The sequence below is a fragment of the Formica exsecta genome, unplaced genomic scaffold (assembly GCF_003651465.1).
Source record: "Formica exsecta isolate Colony F162 unplaced genomic scaffold, ASM365146v1 scaffold15, whole genome shotgun sequence".
NCBI lineage: Eukaryota > Metazoa > Arthropoda > Insecta > Hymenoptera > Formicidae > Formica > Formica exsecta.
In genome coordinates this window covers 2,577,724-2,601,487 of record NW_021848825.1, presented here as the reverse complement: position 1 = coordinate 2,601,487, position 23,764 = coordinate 2,577,724, and the positions used below count along the sequence as shown (strand labels likewise).

At 37.6% G+C, this 23,764-nt stretch overlaps 1 protein-coding gene across 1 annotated transcript in view; it reads left to right on the top strand.

Annotated features, from left to right (window-relative positions):
- Positions 1 to 23,764, top strand: part of LOC115232741 (puratrophin-1-like) — a 244,851-nt gene that overhangs the window by 166,753 nt on the left and 54,334 nt on the right. Inside the window, exon 11 of the mRNA XM_029802803.1 lies at positions 13,449 to 13,574. Within this exon, the coding sequence (XP_029658663.1) occupies positions 13,449 to 13,574 (126 nt within the window). The remainder of the gene's footprint in view (positions 1 to 13,448; positions 13,575 to 23,764) is intronic.

Below are 23,764 nucleotides of genomic sequence, written 5' to 3'. Positions count from 1 at the left end.
GAGACGACGTATTTCGGGGGAAAAAAGTGTTACAAGCCGGCTATGAGAATCCTTCACGAATTGCCGACGAGATACCGATCGCGCCACTCTCGAAGGGTGCGACAGGTTCTCGAGTTTGGTTTTCGACGTGGACCGGTCTGTCCACCAGTCTGTGGTCAGAACGCGCTCGTTCTCGATGACTTTCCGAGGAGTTCGCTGCGTCGTCGCGGTTGTCGGAGATCGTAGTGTGTGGTCTCTTAAAAAACTTCACAGAGTCACCGAACAAAGCGAAATGGAGGAGAGGGACCGTCGAGAAAGAGAGAAAGAGAAAGATGGACAGAAATAAGAGAAGATTGTGGCATGACCCCTGAGGAGAAGGGTTTTCTCTCGTTCCGAGTCGCGGCTCCTAAGGTGATTTACGCCTCGCCGATGGCGCCTTTTGTCTAGTCAACTGGCTGTCATCCGTGTTTGATTTTCGCAATATATTACATACGCGGCGAATTATATTGCGGCCGGTCGCCCGCTGCCCGCGATTATAATTCATAGCGCCATAGTGACCGGTCGGAGACGCGCGTTTCTCGCTTCTTCCAGGGTTAATGTTTCGAATGTTTCGCGGATAGATCATATCGGGAATCGCCGGCTGTCGCGTATCTTCCCGACGTGCACATCCTGCTTCCCACGCCGCGCGGATAGCGATTGGTCGAATGGCGAAAGTGGCTCGATCTTCGAATCAAATGAATCCGATGTGCATGTTCTCTGGAGAAACTTATGATTTGTAGCATCCAGAGGCAGAGCGATGCATCGATTGATGCCGATACGGTTGGGCAATATAATTGCAGCGCGATAATTATCCTTTACAATACTCGTGATTTTATCTTGAGTAAACTACTTCTTGTTAGACCTGAAAATATGTTTTGCGAAAAGAAGAGAAATCTACTTTTCGAGAATCAGAACAAAATTATATAAAAGTAATTAGAATGATATGAATAAAAAATAATTAATACCTTGTTTTGCTTTTCGAATAAGTTGTATTTGTAGCTATAAAATTTGACGATTTACTTTCATTTCGATGGTAAAATTGTTTGCATTGTACTTCTAAACTATTGTTTTCTGTTCTTTCTTTCTTTCTCTGTATCTCTTCCTCTTTAATGTCGACTTTATCATTCCGTGAGAATATGTAATATTGTACAGTGTTCTTTTCAAAAAGGTAGAAATTATTAAAGCACATTATACATGATACAAGGAGGTCTCTCATAGCGTGATCGAAGGTACGACAACATCCGCCTACTCAAACAATAGCCTCCATTCTTGTTAAGCGCTGTTTGATAAACAGGAAAAGCGAGTACTATGAAACCGTCATGTCGAATATGTAAACGCGTGTATATGTGTAATTAGTTTTCACGCTCGTGCACCGACGCTGACGGCTCCAAGAACCGTCACATAAGTGGTCTGGTCCTGTGTTGCAGGCTGGTCTTATCTTATCGAAAGAATATGCTGTGTCGCGCGTGATAGTGTCTTCTACCTCGCTTCGTGTTCCTTGAAATTGCTCCTTTAATCCGCCCCCTCGTAAATAACGGGCGAAAAGGGAACGGGGCTTGACATTGTGCATTAAGATGTAATCAAGCTTTAATATCACCTAAATTATATAGGATATCTCTAGAACCTCGAGAAGACATTTTGTTCCATATGTTTATTTGCAAATTGTCTCCTGAGACACTTTGGTTACAATTGATCATTCTGACTGACGAGTTATTGGATCGCGATAATGATACAATTGAAGAGAGAAATGGGAGTATCTTATTTTTGGAGTATCTCTTCCATCGACTTTGGAATATTATGTAAATCCGAATGACGTTGTGCGAAGTAATAACGCATTTTATGGGCGACAGTAAATTTTATGGGCATGAATGTTCTCACGGGAATACTTTGTCGAGGAAAAACGTCGCAGGGGATAGCGATCGTGGCATAAGTGCCGATAAGCAGACCGAATGCAATCGATTAACGGGCGCTGGTTGCAGATAAGACTCGATTTCCATCGAGTCGGAGATGGCACCGGCGTCCTTTTTTGCGCCGCAAATTAGAACCTGCGAACAAACCGGCAGACCGTTCGTAACGAGCGCCCGTAACCTGTAATCTGTAATCCATAGCCCGTAATCTGCACGATCGCAATCTCTGGTTGTAAATTAGATTTTCAACAAAACTCTCGCTCCCGTGTAACGACGTGCAAGCGCAGTATCTTACGAGCTCAAACATATCGCGAATGCAATTCTCTCCTTTTAAGAGCTTAATCCTCGATAAGACCGCTTTCGGCGAATATTCGCGTGGAACGTGATACCACTTTCATTTCGAGTCAATTCAGTTCTCATTTTGTATCCGCGTGCAACTGCATTCGGACGGTGAAGGTATGACGGTGGAGAGATAGACACGCCTATTATATCTTAGAATTCTACATTCGGAATGCTTTGCAAACTGGGAACGTGCGCGCATTCACTTGACAAATGATTCGGAAGAAAAATTCGTACAAGTTGATGAGACTTTTACGCGTGAGATTTTAACGTCGACGGTACATGAGTACTTCCTCGGCTCGCGGGCAAATAAATTGTAACCAACCTTACCCCAACGAGAGCGAGGAGGCCTTCTTTCCTCGGATCGGAGAACAAACAAACCATGTATCTTTATTACAGTAATAACTATAATCTCGGTTCTCTCGGTATATATAGAGAGACTCTTTTCTCCGTGTATGTACATTACACCGCGCAGTCCCTTTCTTCGTAGCTGCGTAATCAGTTGGTGGCGTCTACTTTACTAAACGCAGTTCCCTCGTTTGAATCGCTTCCAACGATAGACGTGAACTTGGTGGTAGAGTACACAGTCGGGATGCCATTAGAGCAAGAGGCCCCGATAAACTCGCTGATACCGGAAGTTTAATAGCACGATTAATGGAAGCCCGTTTTATCTATGGCCCGAGTTCGACGAGTCGCATTTTCGCCCTTCATTTCACCATCTTTTCTATAGAATTAGTCTAGAACGAATAGAAGTTTTTCTCCTCTTAAAATAATTATTCACATAGCGATATATGTATATTAGATTCTCTTACAAAATATATATATATAAAGTATATGCCAAGAATTTTTCACAACTCAAGTTTTATATAACCAGATATTAATTTTTTTATAAAATAAATTAAATCATTGACGGAATTATTTTTTCCTTATATCTCTGCAAAAACAGAAGGATTTTATTATACGATCGCGAAAAATATCGAGACCCCGAAGATTGTATCGTTTTTATGGGTCCATTTGTTAAAATATTCGCGCCTTTTAATGCCAAGTTGTACACACAACGGTTTTATGGGAAGAGACGCAATGTATGGTGCGGAAGCAAGGAGTTCACTCGTAAAATATAATCGTATCTTCTTATTAGGAGTAAATTGTATCCTCATTACCTCGCTTGCACCTCTTCGTAATGCCAGGCACTTCCCGGTTTGTTTTCGTCTTATTGTTTATCTCGATCGGGTGGCACGACCAATCAATGACGCACCTGCAACGAGATCCTGCGACGATACCGATAACTATCGTGTCGCGATGCATTCGTATGCGAGTCCCCATCGGAATGGCGTTTGTCGTGCGTCTCGTACCGACCTGTTTACTATGTATGACGTCTTGCAATCAATTAGCTTGTCCATGACTTTGCGACTCACCGTCGCATCGAAGCTATGCGATCGCATGATACATGATGGATCGATCGTATAATTATCGGCTATTTTATAGACGATTCATTAAAATTAGATCAAGTTGTGCTAGACAGTGATTTTGATGGAGTGGCATCTTTCGCGATGCGGGCAATATAATCTATTAAAAATCTAATGAGAATTATGTGCAGATATATATAAGTAATATTTATGTATGGGTAGATTTATTTATATTAAAACCTATCTCATTGAAAATATTACATATTATGTGGATATCACACATGGAGTCTCGCTTAAATTTTACCGACTTTCGCGCGGTGAGCATTCTAAACGTATAATTCTTGAGGCAATTATAGCGATGATAATTATTAGCGTGGTTAAAATTATTATGCTTCTTATGTTTCGCACCTAGTAAATTTGGTCAGAAATGTTATATGACAACATAACACAAATACACGTATGTGCGATGCAAACATTCCGACATATTTTATTTTAAATAAGATTATAAATTGAAAGCGATATATGTTATCAGATTTTTATTAGATTACATTACGCGGTCTATGATACGAATGCTTGTGTTATGCAAGTATCGATATTATGATAGCATATAAACGCTGATTATTGTGCATTGAGCGTTTCACTTTGCGTAAACGTATTAATGATTATGATAAAAATATTATTTTATCGCATTCATAAATCGATACTTAATGCCAAAGCTGTAATTTGCTTGTCATAATATCTGTTTTTATCAATAATAATGCGAATTATCGAGTTATATTAAGAAGTTTGCATCGACTTGTTCTTGAGAATTAATATATATACATCCAATACTTTATATTTACAATATTCTCCTCGATGTAATAATAGATTCGACATAAAGGTTAACGTATTTTGTTTAAAATTTTTATGTGTATGTATGAATTTCCTATTTTATTATATTTTAACGTCATAATTATTATTTTTATAACAGATTAATTTATAATTGAAAAGTGATAAAGGCAACCTATAATATTTGAGAAGAGCTATTATTCGGCTCTTTATAATTTCTATTGTCATTCGCGGTAAAATGTCAGATCACTGTGCCGAGTCTCGTTTGCACTCCCATATTTCCTGCGACGAGAAGGAGGATGGGAGATCATGGTAAAAGCAGCCTTTGGCGGTGCGATTATTCATTGAGACGTTGATTGCGTGCATGACACACATATACATGCATATAACGGCCCTGCCATCGATACTTTCAGTCACCAACCGTCCAGTTGAATTTCGGCTCCTACTTTTTTAAATCGAGATGATAAACCTTTTAAATTGCGACCGCATGAAGTAATCTCACCGCGTATTACGCTCTGATATTTTTGTCTCTAAAAATCTCAAATAGCTCATGAATAAAGTATTGCAATTTGTCTCCGATGACCAATGACAAGTATGATCGGTGGTGGAACACGTTCTATCAATCATTGGCTCTCGCGATTTATACATGCTAATATTACGCCCGCGACGTTTAGAATTAAGTCTCCGGTGAATCAATCTTTAGCAGACAAAAGTATCATACTTGAGTGTGTAGTGTTGGCGCGCGCGCTATCTCCGCTTTAGATTTTATTTATAATCGAAGCTTCGTCGATAAATCTCATCTCGCATAATATTCCTACATCTCATCTCTCCCGGTATCTTCCTGTTGATTGATAGCGCGCTGTCAACTTCGCGTTCAACTTGACAGCACGCGCCTGTGTGGCATCGAAGAATTCGATTCGACGAGCGATTCGATCTTCCGAGTTCCTCGAGGACTGATTGTCAGTCAGAGCACGATACAAGTCGCAAAGGAAATGATTAACAGTTACCGTTTATTGATATATATGATACATAGATGTGATGTGACAAATATCATTGTGAAATTGTTACATTGTGGTTTATAAGATATATTTTGAGATCTTAATCGGATCAATATTTATAAATGCAATCACGTAATACAGATTAATGATCATTCAATTTCTAACATCAATCCGATTGTTGTTTTTATAATTGAATATTATTATTGAAATAATTTTCATAAAGCTATTATGCCGGTACAAAAAACTGCACGGATTTTTTTTTTTTTTTTTAATATGACGCTGTTGATAATATTTTCTTATTTTACACGAAATTATACTGATTATATATTATCAATGTCATATATATATATATAGATTACGTATCTCTTTCTTCATTCGTCATTCGCGATACGTGTTGCAATGACTTAATATCTAAATTATCACGTCAATCAAAATCGGCCGCACCGACAACCATCCGCGCGCATTTTACGTTACGGTTCAATTGACAGGTATACGTCGCGTGAAACGGAAATCAAGCTTTGAATGATAGCGAATCGCGGATTCTCGCGTGGGCGACCCGCACCGGCGTAGAGTCATTAATCCTGGCCGGACTTAGCGGCTGTACAGATCGGAGAAACAAACCTCTTGTCCCGTAGAGTGAGATGGTATCAACGTCAAAATACGAAAAATAGTCGGACGAATAAATCGCGCGTCGAAACTGACACTGCACGGTCCCTCTCGACGAATCGGTACCTCGCTTCTCTCGACTCTGTTCTCTATTGACAATCGATCCTTTCCGACTCCACGGGACGCCACAACATTATAAAGTTCTTTCTTGGATGAATTTCAAGAGGAACATTTTATACCTACATCACTGCGTGTTTTATACGATCGTCAAATTTATTAGTATTTTATGATTCACGATTTTGCTGATTGACTGTGAGAAACGTTTGATGTTATCGTATAATTAATCTTTAATTATATAAACGTATAAATGTGAGATATACTGTCAATTACATCTCTTAATCATTTTCAATGGGCTGCTTTGTGTTTCGACACACATTTATAACCGTTGTTTATCCTTTATGGCAATAACGAGTAATTTGTAACGTATCTCAGTCTTATCCTTGATTTCAGTTAACTGAAACCTAAACTTGTGTCTATCATAAACAGTTAATACGCGCTGAACTTTCACGGGTTAATTGATTATGTATAGACCTAACGCTTTTATAGATGTATAACTAGAAATTAGGTGTTAATTTTGCTCGTTAGATTGCAGTCGAGAGGCACCTCATCGAATATTCGTGTTGTATTCAGCGTGAATACGCGCGTGCGTCACGCGGACGAAGATAAATTACGGAGCTACTCGTCGAGGGTGAAACTTTCAATTAATCCCGCTTTGAATATCGGCGGCGAGTCTCTCTGTCGACAAATCGGCAGCCGCGCCATTCGCTTTTTAATCAATCTCGGGCATCTCGAAAATTCAAATTAACCGTACGTCGAACTTGAAGATTCGAATCGCGCGTCGTCCGAATCATTAAACTAACTTGCCGCAAGAGTTACACATCCACTTTTGCGCCTCGGCAACCCGTGCACGAAGCATTTCAATTTACGGCTCTACAATTTTGCGAATTTGCAAAAAACGATACGCGCTAATCCTATATGTATTCAAGCACGACGTGTTAATTCGCTAAGTACGGTCGATCGTTCGTACGAAAGTAGCATGAACCGCTTCGCGCTGATAGTCCTGTCATCGTGGATAAAAATTCGGGTCTCGACAGCCCTCCGAGCTAAGTCAACGTGTTCCTGGTTCGACGTCCTCTTTTCTTTCCATTCGTTCGCCGACGAGACGTGTGCCCCCACGAATCTGGGACGATAAAACGAGGCTCGCGTCCCGAAACTCAAACGAGGCGGTGTCGTAAAACGCATGTTTCGGGAAGGTGCGTCGTTATTACGACGAAGATCTTCATCGCGAGGCGAGAGGAAGCGGAGAATCATGCGCATATCTCGCTCTCATACTCCGTCCGAATAAAACCAGCTTTGCGGCAAAAACTCGGGATACTTTCGATCGAATTAGCTCTCGGTTTACTTTCGCATGTGTACGCCCAGATAATTATGCGAAGAACGGAGATACTTGCATGACTAGCCGACGAGATCTTTTTATCGATGAAGCAATATATGTATGTGTGATGTGGATATAATAAATTTACTTCTAATATATTTAATTCGATTGAGATTTCGATATTTTGTATTCTGTGATCGGATTTAGTTAAAATTTCTTTGAAAGATACAATTGTCTGTGTTATATTTTACATATAAAAAAAAAAAAAAAATAAGTAACATTGACATTGTGTTAAAAGTTAACGGATATTTTATCGGTGAACAAATTTCATATCATTGTAAATGCATTTTTAAATATTTTTAGATATGTAAAATTATGATGGTTCGGTACAATTGAAAATCTTCCAATCCAGAGAATATTATATAAATATCTTAATACAATATTTTATAGATGTATCTCTTTTATTTTATGTATATCGTTTAAACGGTTCTCTTATCAAATAATCAATATATCGAAGATATACAGAAACTTTTTGTATGTCACGGACGACGCGTTTATCCGAAAGACATCAACCTATTCAACCTTCTTGCGCATATTATGGACCAAAAGCGGTCACTACTCCCACATACATACTTGCGATCCGCGTCATTCTCTCCTCTAAACTGTATACCACACCGGTATCGATGTAATTGGCCGATGTTGTAAGCCGGCGGAGCCAACATTACGACAATCACAGCCCGAATGCTATCGAATCGAACACGTCGCACGTTTTCCATAAGCGATAAGCGATCGCTACGGTCCACGCGCGCGTGAGAAGATGCACCACGCGGAAGCGTTTCAGTAGAGATTCTAGTTCCATCATAAGTTTCAAATATATTGGCGGCATTGATATGATCCCCGTTAAATCTAGTGTTATCTCGCATATCGCAGTTATCATCAATGGAGAGAGAGAATTATAGTTAAAACTCATATAATTACTAGGATGGATCAAATATAAATGAGACTTGTTCAAAAATTATTTATTCGATCAATACACGTGAAAACTAATACAAAATTATTTTTCTGCATGGCATCCACTAATGTTCACATATTTTTGCTATCGCAATGACAGTTTTTTCATCCCTGCTTCATAAAAAGTAGCAGGACGAGTACAAAGTCAATTATGCACGAAGTCTTCCACCTCATTATAATATTGGAATATGACTGCAGCGAGTTCCCATGAGCCTTATCCGTTTATTTTATGTTTATATTTCCTCTTTAAATTTTGTTGTTGTTCAAGCACGTCGTTTGTATCTGTGACTTTTATTCGTTGCGGCCAGAGTTTTCCAAGCCTCTTTGATAATTTACAAAGCGTTGGTCTGCCATCCGTCCGTCACTAAAAAATATTCAGCTACACGTGAAATTTTTAATTCGTGCACACTTGTCCCCTTGAAGTTTTTGGATATTTTTGCGATCTTACATATATATACAAATTAATCTTATATATACAAATATTTACATAGTTTTGAACATATTTTTGTAAAACAGTCATAAAACTAACAAAAACAGTCCGTTACCTTTAAGATATTAAACCGCGACAATATATGTTTGTTGTATTTATCTGTTTTGTTGTACCTATATGTTCGTTGTACTTTAGAGAATCACACGATGGAACCTAAATACCTATCGCCCGTTAGGCGTTTGCACGCTTGGCGCGCGCGCGCGCGGAGGCGAGATAAAACGCACGCGGTCCACGTTGAGGTCGCGGCGCGTGAGATCGCTGCATGTTACGATGGGGAAAAGAAGGTGGAGAGAAGGAAGTGGAGGAAGACGAGGCTCTCTCATGGTGCAACGTTCGTTTGCACGCTCTCGCACCTGACTCAACTTCTCGCCGCACGTATACACGTACACACGTACACACGCGCGCACACGTGTTTACGGTATTTGATCGTCGTTCACTTAGCACGGCCCAGTGACCCGTATAACCTAAGGTCTGCTTATGATCGAGAAGGTTCCCGTGTATCTTTCCCTTAACAGGACGGTATAGGATCCCGCGTTGCATCTCATGGGGATCGTCCCGGTAGTAATAGCACGAATCGTGCTCGGTAACGATATTCAAATCAATACGCGAGTGATTTTTTTTTTTTTTAGTGCTTGATTACTTTCTTCCACTTTATATCGATATCTGATCTGTGAATCGAATTTTATTAACGTGAGAATTCATCATATTATAACAGGTCTTTCTTGTAATTCTTTTCGTTGTAAATGTTTATGATTTCACGCGAGTCTCTGTATATAAAATCTTTTATAAGTTTATTCCATGTAGATGTAACGCGCCGTCTTATTTGAAATTTATAATAAACATGTTTTTCGCTTATAAAAAATAATGTTAAAAATATTACATTTTAATAAATAGAAAATTCGGAAAGTCGTATTTTCAAGTGCCAAGAAGTATATCTGCAAAGAAATTCAAGAGAGAAGCGAGAAGGTAGAAAGGAAGGAAATAAGAAATGTATTACGATAATAATGAGGTGCTCATCGCGTGTTTCGCCTCTTATGGTTCCGGAATGCGTGCACGATGTCGAGAGTGATTTCCTCCGCTAATGCCGAGTATGCAACTCTAGCGTGATGATTTACAGCAATAATTTTGCAACAGGCGCGAGGTGCACGTTTTGCTCTCTCGCGCGCGATTTAGTTTTTACTTCCCACGTCCGTGCCTCGCACGCGCGCTGCTCGACAACCGATACCTACTTTGGATATCGATACGATGTCAGTGGCCTCACGCTTTTCGATAGAATCCACATGCCGAAAAATTCGTAATTGGGTTGAGCGTCACGCTTCGGTTGCATCACGGGATGAAATATTCATACGCGCTCGCTTGTTAAATACCGGCGACTTTAATGCATATAATTCTCCCGATGATAATATATTCGAATCTTTTTATAGAACCGGCACGAGTATGTACATTAGTTAGCGCGTGATTTAACTTTCATTTCCCACGTTTGCTTCGCCGATCGATAACTCAATGTTTGAAGACGAAAACTTGCAGAAACATCAATGCTTGTCTGATATATTTGCATCGATGAAAGAATATCAAACTCTAACGGAAGAACAATTATCATTAATCATTTTATGATATTTTTACTTTTAAGTTCGAAATTATTTTTTAACGGAGTTTTATATATTTTTTATATTATTGGTCGCACGTACATATTATTTTTTATTATTTTATATTACTTTTATATTACTTTTGTAAAGTATAAGGATATGACGTTTTATAATATTCTCATATCTTTTATTATCGTTACACAGGACATGTTATGTTCGGCTAATTTAAACATTCAGGCGTTTAAATGGACATTGCACGAGGCATAAATACCACTTCTAATCTATACAATGCACATCCGCGTGTCCATTTCTCGCATATTTACCTAGAAATCGCGGCGGTGTGCGTGCTTCTCGGGCACGATTTATGCGTGAGATTAATCCTACCGTACAAGATCAAAGTCGATACGCGAAAATCGCTGCTCGCTTCTATATCCACCATCCCACAAATGGTTTGCGCATTCGAAGACCCGCGTGTTGTAGAGCCGTATGTGCACGACATTCGATCGTTGGCTCACCTAACGCGGCCCAGTGACCCAAATAAGACACTGTTTGCTTATGATCGAAGCGGTTTCCGTTTCTCCTCGGGCCCAATCGTGTTCTTTGGCGAGGTCTACCGGCAGAGGCGGTGTCGCTTTCTTCCTCGCTTCTTTCTCTGATGATCGTGTATATAATTATGTCCATACTTACTTCGAATAATATCAGATATTATTTTATCTTTAGATGAGAATTTTTGAGATTGCAAAAAGCAGTGATTTAACTTTTAAGATTGCTTTTTATCTAAAAAAATGATATTGTATTTTTTTTTTATAAATAATATTTCAGATTGATAATGTTCTTATGTTTGCAGAGAGAGCTTGATCCGTAGATTTAATTTTAGCCACGGTCTTTCATAGCAAAGTTTCTTTTTGTTGCACTCTCTCTTCTCTCTTCTTTCAACAATTTTCTAGGCTCGTTCTTGTCTCCTTCCCTTAGCAATGCATTCTACTCCGCGGCTGCTGCCGTTAATTAACCCCGCATATTTTTTGCCGGCCGGTACGTCATGACACGTCGATTAGCCATTTATCACGCACGACGTACACATAGAGACGGTCTAATTATCAGCAAGATCTTCGATGTACGCGTCGTACTTGTAGATTCTTTCGAGGAGACACGCTTCGGCCTTCGATGGTATGCGTTTGACAGGTGAAACTATCGCGACGAGGAAACGCAAAGTGCCATCGAGCCAGAGATCATATATGAGCTAAATCGGGTAAATGAGGTTAATCTTTAATTTAAAAAAAAGATAAATAGTATATTAAATTAAATGAAACTATGGAATTTATCTTATTATATGATCAATTTTTATTCTACGTAACGGAGAATAATGATAATAATTATCGCTACTATTTAGAATGTTTTTATAATTTTCTTTCATTCACACAAATGTATAAAATCCAGAAATAGATATTTATAGTATATTTTGACATTTTCATATTAAATCTATTACATACTATAATTTTTTTTTCTGTAACTGTCCAATGCTATAAATGTATATCGTTCGAGTCATCGTGCAGACAATTAATATGTTCACCAAACAAGCATTAAGTTGTCATAAGCAATAATTCGTCCAACGATACGTCCATCGTTTGTTTGAGGGTTCTGGAGCATGACGGAAAATGTGGCAATGCTGAGCGAGAGCACGCGTTCGATATGGCCCGATCGTTATCAAAGAATCATTTCTGTCCTGCCATCACGATTATGTCATTAATGAGGATCGTGCGATTGCGTAACGAGAGATATCGCGAGCATCGGTAGAGATTCTCTTGCAGAGCAATTGCATAAGACATGACTAATCACGACGGGAGTCATCGATCGACGAGTAACCGTATTATATCTACATTGAAATGGAACGACACACATATATCTTTCATAATCCGCGGATGTGTGTATCCCGTGTAACTATCATAAATAACTCTTCTGCGGCTGCCAAGTCAGGGACAGCCGCACCGGAGATCCTTAATTATCCGGCGAATTCGGATGCGCGCGGCGATTATTCACTGTCCAACTGTACTAAATACCGACACAACGTTCTCACCACGTCGGGCGAAATTGTGTGCGTCGTTTCACGAGAATGGTCCCGCGTTTTAACCGTTGCTCGATATAAGTCCGCCCATCATTTTACAAGAGCCTCATTTTTCTACCCTCAATACACTTAATATTCAATGTTAATGATACGAACATAGCGGGTATAGCTATTAAAAGAGGAATAGAATATGTTTTCTCGCGAATATTAGTGTATTTAGAAGAAAATCTTCGAATTTTCGAGAGAAAAAGAGAGAGTATAAAAGAGTATAAAATTATACTATTATGTCCAACGTAAAATCTCTTCAATTTTTTTCAGGACCGGTTACGCTTTAAAATATCATTTGATGTGCATTGAGTTTTGTCTGCAACTTACTCGACAGCTCATTCAAGAATACGGAAGCAAAGCAAGCGAAATAAAGTGCGAATGAAAGGCAGACCATCAACTGACAACTACATTTCTCTGCTTGTTATTCCATCACTTTTATTTCCGAAACTAATGTCGAGAAAAATAATCGTAATAAGATATAAATGAATCGGTCTTGAATGAGCTAAATATTATTGAATATACTTCCTCATTTTCAAAATTATCAAGACCGGTATTTGTCAATCATTTAACATATGTACGTTGTTTCACTAAATAAATTTTTAGAAATTTCTCTTAACTAAATTTTTAAAACTAATTTCTAATCTTTGACTGCCGATAATATTGTACAAAAACTAAGAATATTGTTCTAACATTTGACTTTTCTTTTTATTACAGATACTGTCCTGGCTTTGCAAGAAAGGCGAGGACATTCTGTCGAAGCACGCACAGCACATAGCGACGAACTTGGCGTCAGCGCGGCTTCACGAGCGCGAATTCGAGAAATTTTATTTCACGTCGATGGTAAGTAACGCGTAACGTTGATTGTCCCATAGCGGTTAATGGAATTAAAAGGAGAGCCCCAAGAATTGAGTCGCTCTCCTAAGAGACGATTTCACTTTTTTTCGCGACCCATTGAGAGTCGCCTGTCACGCTTCGATGCGAAAGAAATTCCGTCGAGGACTCAAAAGGCGATTGCAATAAGCGCGAGATAATAAAAGATTCCTTTGTGACAGGCGAACTGTTGCAAAGACCCCTGCCAAGTGCGCGCGCGCACTCGTTCATCTTTTTTTTTATTTATCTGCCAACTGAGTGAACGCGGTTAACGCGGAAGAAGTCGTGACGAAATCAAAAGAGAAGGAGGCGAAAATGATTATTTCTCTTGCACCTGTGTAGTCTTAATATGGTCAGATCGAAAGCGCGTCCTTAAAATGAAATAGAGGACGGTAAAAGACAGGACGTCCACTGAGACAACTTTAGCTATATATTCATTCCCGCGGAATGTCCGCGCAAATTAAAAGTAACTGCAGGATCAAGGGAAGGGTTTTATTCCGTCGCGTTTGGACGGTATCTCTCGCTGGTTAATTCGTGGAAGTGAAATATGCTTGAAGACGGTGGTCTTTATGAGACGTGCCCGGTCATTCGTTTGCATTAATTATCACTGTTCCTCGAAGGCGTGCCACGTGATACGTGCATCGTCAGCGCATAACATGATATCTTCAAAAATATAACCGACGTGATTTTGTTCGGCGATTCATTTATTATACACCAATTTGTAGTATGCAAATTGTCAGGTACACATGCATGGTTTGTTTCTTAGAAAAAAGTAAATACATGAAATATTTCATTGAAAATGTTTGTAAAAGTTGTCACAGAGTTACGCTTTCAACTTTTCCCATATTTTGCTCGAGTATACTTACATTAAATTGTCTCATTGCTTACAATTCAATAATTAAAATGATAAAATGTTATAATACAGTAAATTATTATTAATTCCTTTATGTTGTTATTTTTTCTGAGACAAAAAGATAATTTTTGGAATTTTTAAAATTAATTCTGAGAGAAATTAAGCCACATACGATTTTCTTCAAATTTCTTGTAAATAATCGTGGCAATGTACTGTTAACTATGATAACCATGCAACAGATCACTGTATTATCTACCTACCTGTCTACCTGCTTAGTCTAGTAGTTAGGTACCTAACTACCTAACTACAACCTGATCTTTCTACAGTCGATAACAGATTTTTTATACGTAACATTTCAAATTTATATCGTTTCTTTACAACATTCTTTTATATTGAAATAATTTTTTAATTCTACAAAAATTATGTGGGATTAACGATGGTTATCATTAAATCGTTTTATGCACGTTTGATTGTCCAGATTCTGATCGGTAAGTCAATCGACTAAAAGCGTGGCGCCGCCTGCTGAGGTTTGCTTCGAGTGTTTCACAAACCGACATAGTTCTTGACGACTCTTACCATGCGTGGCGCGTAAATTAGAATCGTTCGAGAACTTTATGTGCGCCGTAAATAGCGGCAATTATTTTCCTCCTGACACCCGCCACCTAGTTAATTAGAATCTCTCCGGCACCGTGTAATGAGCCGATCCGATCGTGGCCATTAATTTACGGACATAGGGGCCGTCTTCTCGAATAAGTTCCGCAATTAGAGTCGCATATATATCTACTATCAGCTAAACCGAATAATGGAGAATTGACTAACACTCTCGCAGCGAGTGAAACTCGAATCTCCATTACTATAAGTGAGTACCGATGTCTTTTCTTATCAATCGATAGCGGGACAAAGATTGATGCCTGCGAGTGCTTGCTTCCGTTCTTTGATAACGAATATTGATGAAACTTGTTCTCTCGACCCGCAAACTTTGTGGTTTTCTCGTGATTTCTCGAAACTTTCTCAAAGTTACTGATATATGATTTTTCCTGAACAATTTTTAATTTTCCATCGGCGATTAACTGGAATCATCAAGTTGCAATTAATTTTGTCGTAAATTCTTTTCTTTTATGTATTTTATTTTCTTTTATTATTTGCGCGGAAAGTATTTACTTTTCTTTAAGTTCTTCATAATTGCGATTTTATTTTCATAGAAATAACATAAAGTGAAAGTACGTTCAATTTGTCGACAATAATTACTAGTTACATGTATATTCATATCCGTATTCATACAGTTACATTGCAAGTAAACTCGATAATATTCAAAGGATGGTGAAAAAATAAAATAAAAACTGTGTGACCAGACGTCATACATTTTCGTTTGGTTAATTACACGCGATTATGTGAAATTTGGCGTAGCAATTAAAGGGGCACGAAGATGTATTAAACGTTATGTTACGGAGCATTACGCGACGAGTCACAATTTGGCGCGATAATAACATGTTGGTCCTCGAGCGGTATCACATCGTGGAAAATTTATTGCGAACGAAATCGGCCTTCCGCGAGTGTATTTTTCCTTCTTGCGAAAGACTAAACTTTCTCTCGGCGGCGACATCCAAGTCTGCGCAGACAGTTTCAGGGCACAATAAAGGTTCGATGATCCAACATGGACAGTTGTTACTTAATTAATCAGTTTCACGGCGATGCGAAACGAACGATCAAGCGAGATATAAAAGCCAGCTCGGCCTGTCCAACGATCGATTGTGCAGGACATTAATTAATCACGTTGCACCCACTTCAATTATCCGTTTTATATAGGATGCTCGAGCGCGCGTTGCGTCATTATCCAAAAACGTACTTATCCCTCGTATTTTCCCCCATTTTCCTCTTGCTTTTTTATTTTCTTTTTATCTCTTTCGCGGCCTAATGACCCCCATTGCGCTTCCTACACGCTGTCATAATTGTCACCGATTATTGCCGCGATGGTCGAAAAGCATATTATTTGGGTCATCTTGACGGAACTGGAACGAAATTATTGGCGATTTATTATTGGAACGATCCGCGTTTCTCGATCCTGCACGACGAGCAAACGGTATATGGAGCATCGAGTAATTACACGACGAAGTTGTTCGACGAAGAGTGATCAATTGAAGCCGCCATAAGTTTAATGGCGATGAAAATTATCGTTCGTCCAACTATTTCAAAGAGACGCGATATCGTTGCAGTGTATCTTAAGATAATAATTAGGACTAATTTATCTTACATTACGCGTTATGGACCTAAGGTCGGGCTAGTTTGCAGTTATTTCAAATCTGTCTCGATTTTTTTCTAGCGGGTATCGCGTGCAAATATTCGTGACAATAGATAATACGCGCACTAGTTGATAAGAAAAGTAAAGGTCGTCGTATACTTTGAGTGAGATAAGCGTCGAGAAATAGCCCGTCGAACCGCAATCAAAGTACAAACGTTTTTAAAATTGCGACGGAGTACAATGGGACAGGATATAATGTCGAGGAATCGTCAAGGTATTGTCAAGGTAGGCTCGTAACAATGTATACGGTCGTTCTCGTAACCCAATTACATTGCACACCATAGACGGAAAAGACGAAGAAGTCATGCCAAGAATAAGAACGAAGTATTATGTTGCCACCTATAACGGCGACGATCGCAACTCGTTAAATCAGTCAAAGTTCCATCATTTAGAAACCGCTATCTTTACTTCACGAATCAAAGTACGATAACGGGCGATTGTTGTTGAACATCCGACGTTGAGTTTAATGTACTCCGAGGAATTTGGTGAAGTTTGATCGGATCTTGAAGATGGCAAAACTCTTGCGATTGAAATGTAACTCGATGTAAAGGAAAATAGAGTCTAATTCATGGTACACTTTGCCAATAAACATTCGATTGATTACTTTAACTTACAGATTGGAAAAAAAAAATTGAGATAGAAAATAATCTTGAATCTAAATCAAAGAAATAATTAAAGACTAAGAAGCACATTTAAATAATATCAAGGTTATCTCCCCCCTCCCCCAATTAATTGTATAAATGTATAACAAACATAAACGCTAAATTAGATGTGTAGTTATACAATTGAATTTTGAGAAAGTAATAAAAAAACGCGTATTTAAAAAAATATTTTATTTTTATTACTATAATTTGTTAATATAATTTAATTTTATAAATAAAATGCAATTTTTAATCTAATCTTATAGATTGATTCTCTGATTTATAAATTTACCAGCATACTACATTTTATAAATATTCTTCTTTTCTTATAATGGATCAACAATACTATAATATTTCGTATTAATATCTGCGCATGAAAGTTATTCGCCGAACGATTACAATATTACATCCGGTCAAACAGCTTTTTGATATCATCGGGGTCGTGTCACGAATCGCGATCGGCAAATCAGTTTTAAAATCTGATTGCAAAAGCGCAAATCGGCACAAGGCGGTTATGGTTGTTAGTTCGCCGTATTCTCTTAACCGGGATGCAACTTTCCATCATAATCGGTAGTCACGCGATGATCAAGGCGACGATGCTGTCCGATATCTGATGTACCGCATAGTCGAAACATCCTTTTCACAATATTTTAAGTATTTTAAAATCAAGAAGAGTTGCAATTACCGAACTACTTAATTTGCAATTTTCATTCTCCAATCGAGATTTAGTCGAAACTGCATAGCATCAGATAGTTAAATATTCTGATAAGTTTAAGAGTTATATCTCAAATTAATGCTATGGAAACAGAAATTAACAAACAAGTTTAATTGTAGAAAGTTAATGTCAAAATTAATCCTTTATTGAGTAATCGTTGGCAAAGTTTTCATTTATTATAGCTTTCACACAAAAATACGATAATGTAAATAAATTTTTAAGAATTCCTAATATTTTAAACCGTCAATTTTAATAATTTTATTCTATAACATCTGTGTTTATAAAATAAAAAGATAAAGGAACGTCTTCCTAGTTCGATTCAATTACTTACGATCGTCCGGTATATCAATGAATTTAATCGAGTGTGTTTATTAGGCACTAAGTAGCTTTTGTAGAGGCACATGGGGTGCTCTTTGCATAGTCTCCAATTTTATTATCCCAATTTTTTATTGTGTCCTTTGTGATTTTGCCTATCGCGCGGAACTGCCCATCAGTGTGAAAGTGCGTAATCGCCTAATAATCGCATTCGACCCCACGCGTAACACCCACTTAATGCATGATAGATTTATCGCGAGTAAAAGGAAGATGGTCCACCTCGTTTGAATGCAACATCTGTTGCGCGATAGTCCCCGTCATTTATTCGCTTTGCTACGTTATAGAAATGATTGCATGTTGGTTGGTAACATTTTCAGCTTTCACAATAAAAATTGCGTGATGTAAAAATGTAAATTTGCTCATAAAATTGTAACTGATTTTTAAATAGAACGATAAGCTATCGCAAGTATATTTTTTGTCGCGATAAAAGAATGACGAAATAGTTCACATATAAGGATTACACAATTCTTTTTCATTGCAAATTACGGACAAAATATGTATCACTGATCGATGCAACAACCAACCGCATAAACGATACTTTTGCGCAGTTTTTTTACATAATTCATTTCGTTAGAATTTTTACGTTTAACTGAGTTTGTTCTGTGCTAGTTGCGTCGCAATATCGTGCAAAAATAGAATTTTCTCCAACAGTTCTCAAAATCTGACGCAATTATAATCCGGTTCGCACGACCTTACTAGAGGGCCATTCGATTATTCGCGTCTCCGTAAAAATGGCGGCTCAATGTCACTTACGTTATCTTTTTCTCATGACGCATAATACAATGGTTACGTTACGCAATACGTGCGATTCACGTTCATGTTTAGAGGAAGAAACCATAAAATGCCGCGCCTTAGTATTAATATAATGGGTCGCGACAAACTTAATAAACAAAGTCCGAGAGGCCTTGGAACGATACGATTATGCGTGAAATTACGCTTCATACATAAATTACGCTATCATTGTTTCTCGCTCTATGAGAAATCACACATTTCTAAAAGCATTAGTTATTATTTTTATCGTAAGAGGAATTTATCATGATCTCGATTATTGTTTGACAATATATTATGAAACTTTTACCGAGTAAAATTTGCGCTCAGGTTTAACAAATGATTTTACCATATATGACTGTGCAAATAATTATAATGAAGGCTCACAATTATGTACGTGCTGAAATTTAATAATACATTAACTGGGAACAATGGCAAATCGACCGATAATGTGCCAATAAAATTTTACGATCGTACAGTTGGCTTCTTGCGAGAGCTATCCGCGTTTATCATATATTAGCAACATAATTGAAACGCTTTTCGGCTAACGATTACTGATTTGTAAAAAGCAAACTATCTTTTAAAAAAGTAGATGTTGTTTATCCAAAATATCTAAAGAGAGAAAAGAGATGCACTTTTTTAATTTGCACACCGAAGCAGTTTTTATTAAATAGATTAAATAAAATAATCTTTTTATTTGTTAACCAAATTTATTAAATTTATTAATAAGTCGAAGTAGATATACACGCGCATCGCGTTTCTTGAAAAGGATAATAAAATATATGATAATATTTTTAACAAAAATTATAATATTTTAACAAAACAAGTTTGTTTTGGAGAGCTAAACATTAGAAAGTAACTGCGAGAATAACTAGCGTTCTAAAATGCTGGCGCCAAGAGTCTGTAGGCCCATTTAGCCCAAGGCGATGGCAGTCCGGAAGAACCCGTGTTTGAAATATCATTCCGCATATACAAGATGCGTTTCTCACGCACGTCACACACGCGGCTCAGTGCCAAACGGTAGAGAAAGGGAGATGAAACGCGAGGTGACATCCGGCGAAGGTCGCCATAAGTATAATATATTTCGAAACGTCTCACCTCCCGAGGTGGGTTTCGCTCCACTTGCAATCATCGATTAACCCACATATCTCTCAAAGTACACTGCATCTTATTACCTTTTATATTCTATTGCACCTACGCGCGCAATCGGCTATGCGTAACGCGCTCTCTCTATCTCTATTGCACTTTAAGGTGAACGGAGGAACGGGCATGAACCCTCACGCGATTACTGCGCACGCACACGCGTGCATATGTGCGTGAACAACCCGTGCTGTTGTATATAATATGTATTAATTCAATAATATAATAACAATATAACTCGGCATAGTTTCAGGAGATTCACCTTTTCGTACCGTAGATTTGTTTGCGTGAATCAGCAATCGACTGTGTGATGATGGCTATATATAGCTTATATTAATCTATACAAAGTTATACAAAGCTTATACTAATCTTTTACACTCATTCTTAAATCTAAGCATACGCGGGACGAATGAATGATATCGTGGAATTTCGTCATGCACCGTTATGAAATGGTAAATTAAGAATGTATGTTTAAATTTAATAACACATGTAAGGTAGAAACGTATTATTAGATAATTGTTATGAAATCACAAAAACGTATTATTGTGAAGTAACTGTAACTGTGGAATTGCGGAAATCAGAAATTCACTATTCCGTACATGTATTTTTAAATGATTTATTTTTGTTAATTTGTAATTATTTTGCAGTCTTTAAATATTTATTAGGCACAACCGAATGAATGATTCGTTTTTAGACTTTGATTAATCGTTTTGTTGACCGCGGAATCAATAAATTACAGATTTATCGTATCACATAATAATTTTTTTTCGGCCACGTTAAATACGTGTTCTTCATGAAAAACAAAGTGGGTGACGACATACGTGCATATATGCTCGCTCGAACGAATACTACCTGTATCGCGTAGAAATGAGTGGAAAATATAACTGTACTTGAATTCCTCTTTACGCGATGTTATTATTCATGAATTGTCATAAGCCGGATTCTCTAGCCGATCCCTTGTCCGATATAGTTCTCACATTATATCTTATAAGTTTATATAATTTTTCTCCATATCTTGTTATGTTCTTTATGCCAATTTTTTTAAATATTATTTCTTGATTATTAGCAAGTAGTATAGAATTAACGGTAGAAAAAACACATTAAGAAACACATTATGTAAAGATATATTAATATTAATAAGGCGAGATTTTTTTTATTATCTATTGTTATTTTTTACTTTTATGCAGCAAATACTGCCTTAAAGCTCCATTTAATCTTTAAACATCATTTTTAAATTGAAAAACAATTTTATTTACATATAGATGGTTGATTCGTTCCGCATTTAAACCCTTCTTACGCAGGCCTTTCTTAGTGCAAAGATAATCAAGATCAACTGTCAATCACTATAATCCGTGCATAGAAAGCAATGATCACCGATATGATCGATGTCTGTAATCGAGGTCTGAGAACGCGATGTAGACTACATTTGCATTCGTAGTTGCATATGCGCGAGATCGTAATGGGAACGCTGAGCGTTTATGGATTCGCTCAAGGGCGTTGAAGTCGGTGCAATCGATGACACGAGTTTATTAACTCGAAGAAATAATGCGGCATCTGCGTAACATATGTTTACGCATACACAATGCCGCATACTTGCGATGAAAGCGGTTCGTATAATCCGGCCTGTGTGCCACCGAGAGAATTGTACTCGAACGCCTCGTTAGCTTGATCAAGGAATGCGGTATAGCGTTGTTTTAGCAAAAAAGGAACTATTAACACACCGTGCGACTCTAAGTATTTTTTTCCACGCTGGGTGTTGATCGTCTTCCTGAAATAAAAGTGAACATAACGAGCGTAAACACATACCAAAAGATAAACAACTAGTTCCTTGTATAATTATCCACGCACTTTCTCCTTTTGGAACATCTATAGATATGTAACTTTTATATAAAAAAGCTCCGAAAAGTACATATACTGTTTAAAATTTATTCTATTTCTCCATATTTTGTATTCTGTGTAAATTGATTGTGTTAGCGGCTCTCCGACTGCTGAAGCGTCGAGTGGAGTTACTGATAGTAGGATATCTCGTGGGATTCTTGTTCGTGCGAGGGGCCGTCCGATGCTCCCTTTAGTTTCCTTCGCGAGTACACACACACACACACACACACTCTCACATTCACTCTTGCATTATACTAAATGAACTTGTTTTAATTGTCTTAATCGTTTACTATTGTTTTGTCCTTTTGTGAAGCATTCACAAAATTCTGGATTTTTCTGATTTTATTTTATTTATAATATTTTTTACACATTCATTTTTTTAGATAGATTTGATAGATCAAATTCTAAATTCTTGTTTGGGATTTTAAAATATTTTTTTACGGTTACAAGAGAGATATTTGAATTCCATAAAAAATCGACAAAAACTTACATACGTCGATGGTCATACGAAACGCACGTTCAAGAAGTCCGTTATAATGCGCGAAATCAATATGTCGCAGGTATATGCCGCCGTACAGTTATATGTATCGAAGTACGTGAGATGGTTTTAATGATAAAACTCGATTAATGCGGATACGTTTCTTTTTTACTGCCGCATCAGGTATCACACGATAATCCATAAGCTCTGACATTGAAATACCAAGCAGATTCTTGTTTCCGTTGCATCGTATCGCATCCATCAACGTGATCGATTCAAGGACGAGACAGCAGTTTCAGGATCTCCTGTTTTTTTCGTCAGATAGCATGAGAGAAAATTAACGAACCGAGTTTCATATACTAGAATCAGATACCCGCGGAGAAAAATGCGCTCAACAACAGATTAACTCAAGTGATCTCAGCATCCATTCATCCGTTGCACGTTGTGAAATTGCATAGTTAATTATCATAATTTTAAACAGATCCGCATATAAATTTCTTTATTTATCGGGTGACTAAACCAAAATTTACGGCGCAATGCAAAAAGTTAAAATTAATTAATTAGGTTAGACGAGACTTATTACATTTCGCGGATGAGTTGTTGCACGACTATACGAAAGCATAAATTTCTCTGAACACATGATCGTCCATCAACTCGCAAACGAATACACTTATTATCTCTTGATCATATTTTTTATATAATTTTATTGGGTTAAACGGAAAGTTCGTTCCGTTTTTTACTAAGAGGTGAAGACCGAAAAAACGGCACAAACTTTCCGTTCAATCCAATACAATAACTTTGATCTCATTTGAAAGATAATTTAATTCTCTACAACTTTTATTTCGGTACTTTTTGTTAAAAGACGCATACTTTCCCTGATATTTGTAAAAATGTAAAAAATAACCGTGATTTCACAGGTTTTTGGGCGCTAACTTTTTAAGGAAGCATTTTTCGACCCATGTTTATAGGAAACTTTTTGTTCGGAATTAAATTATCTTTCAAATGAGATCAAA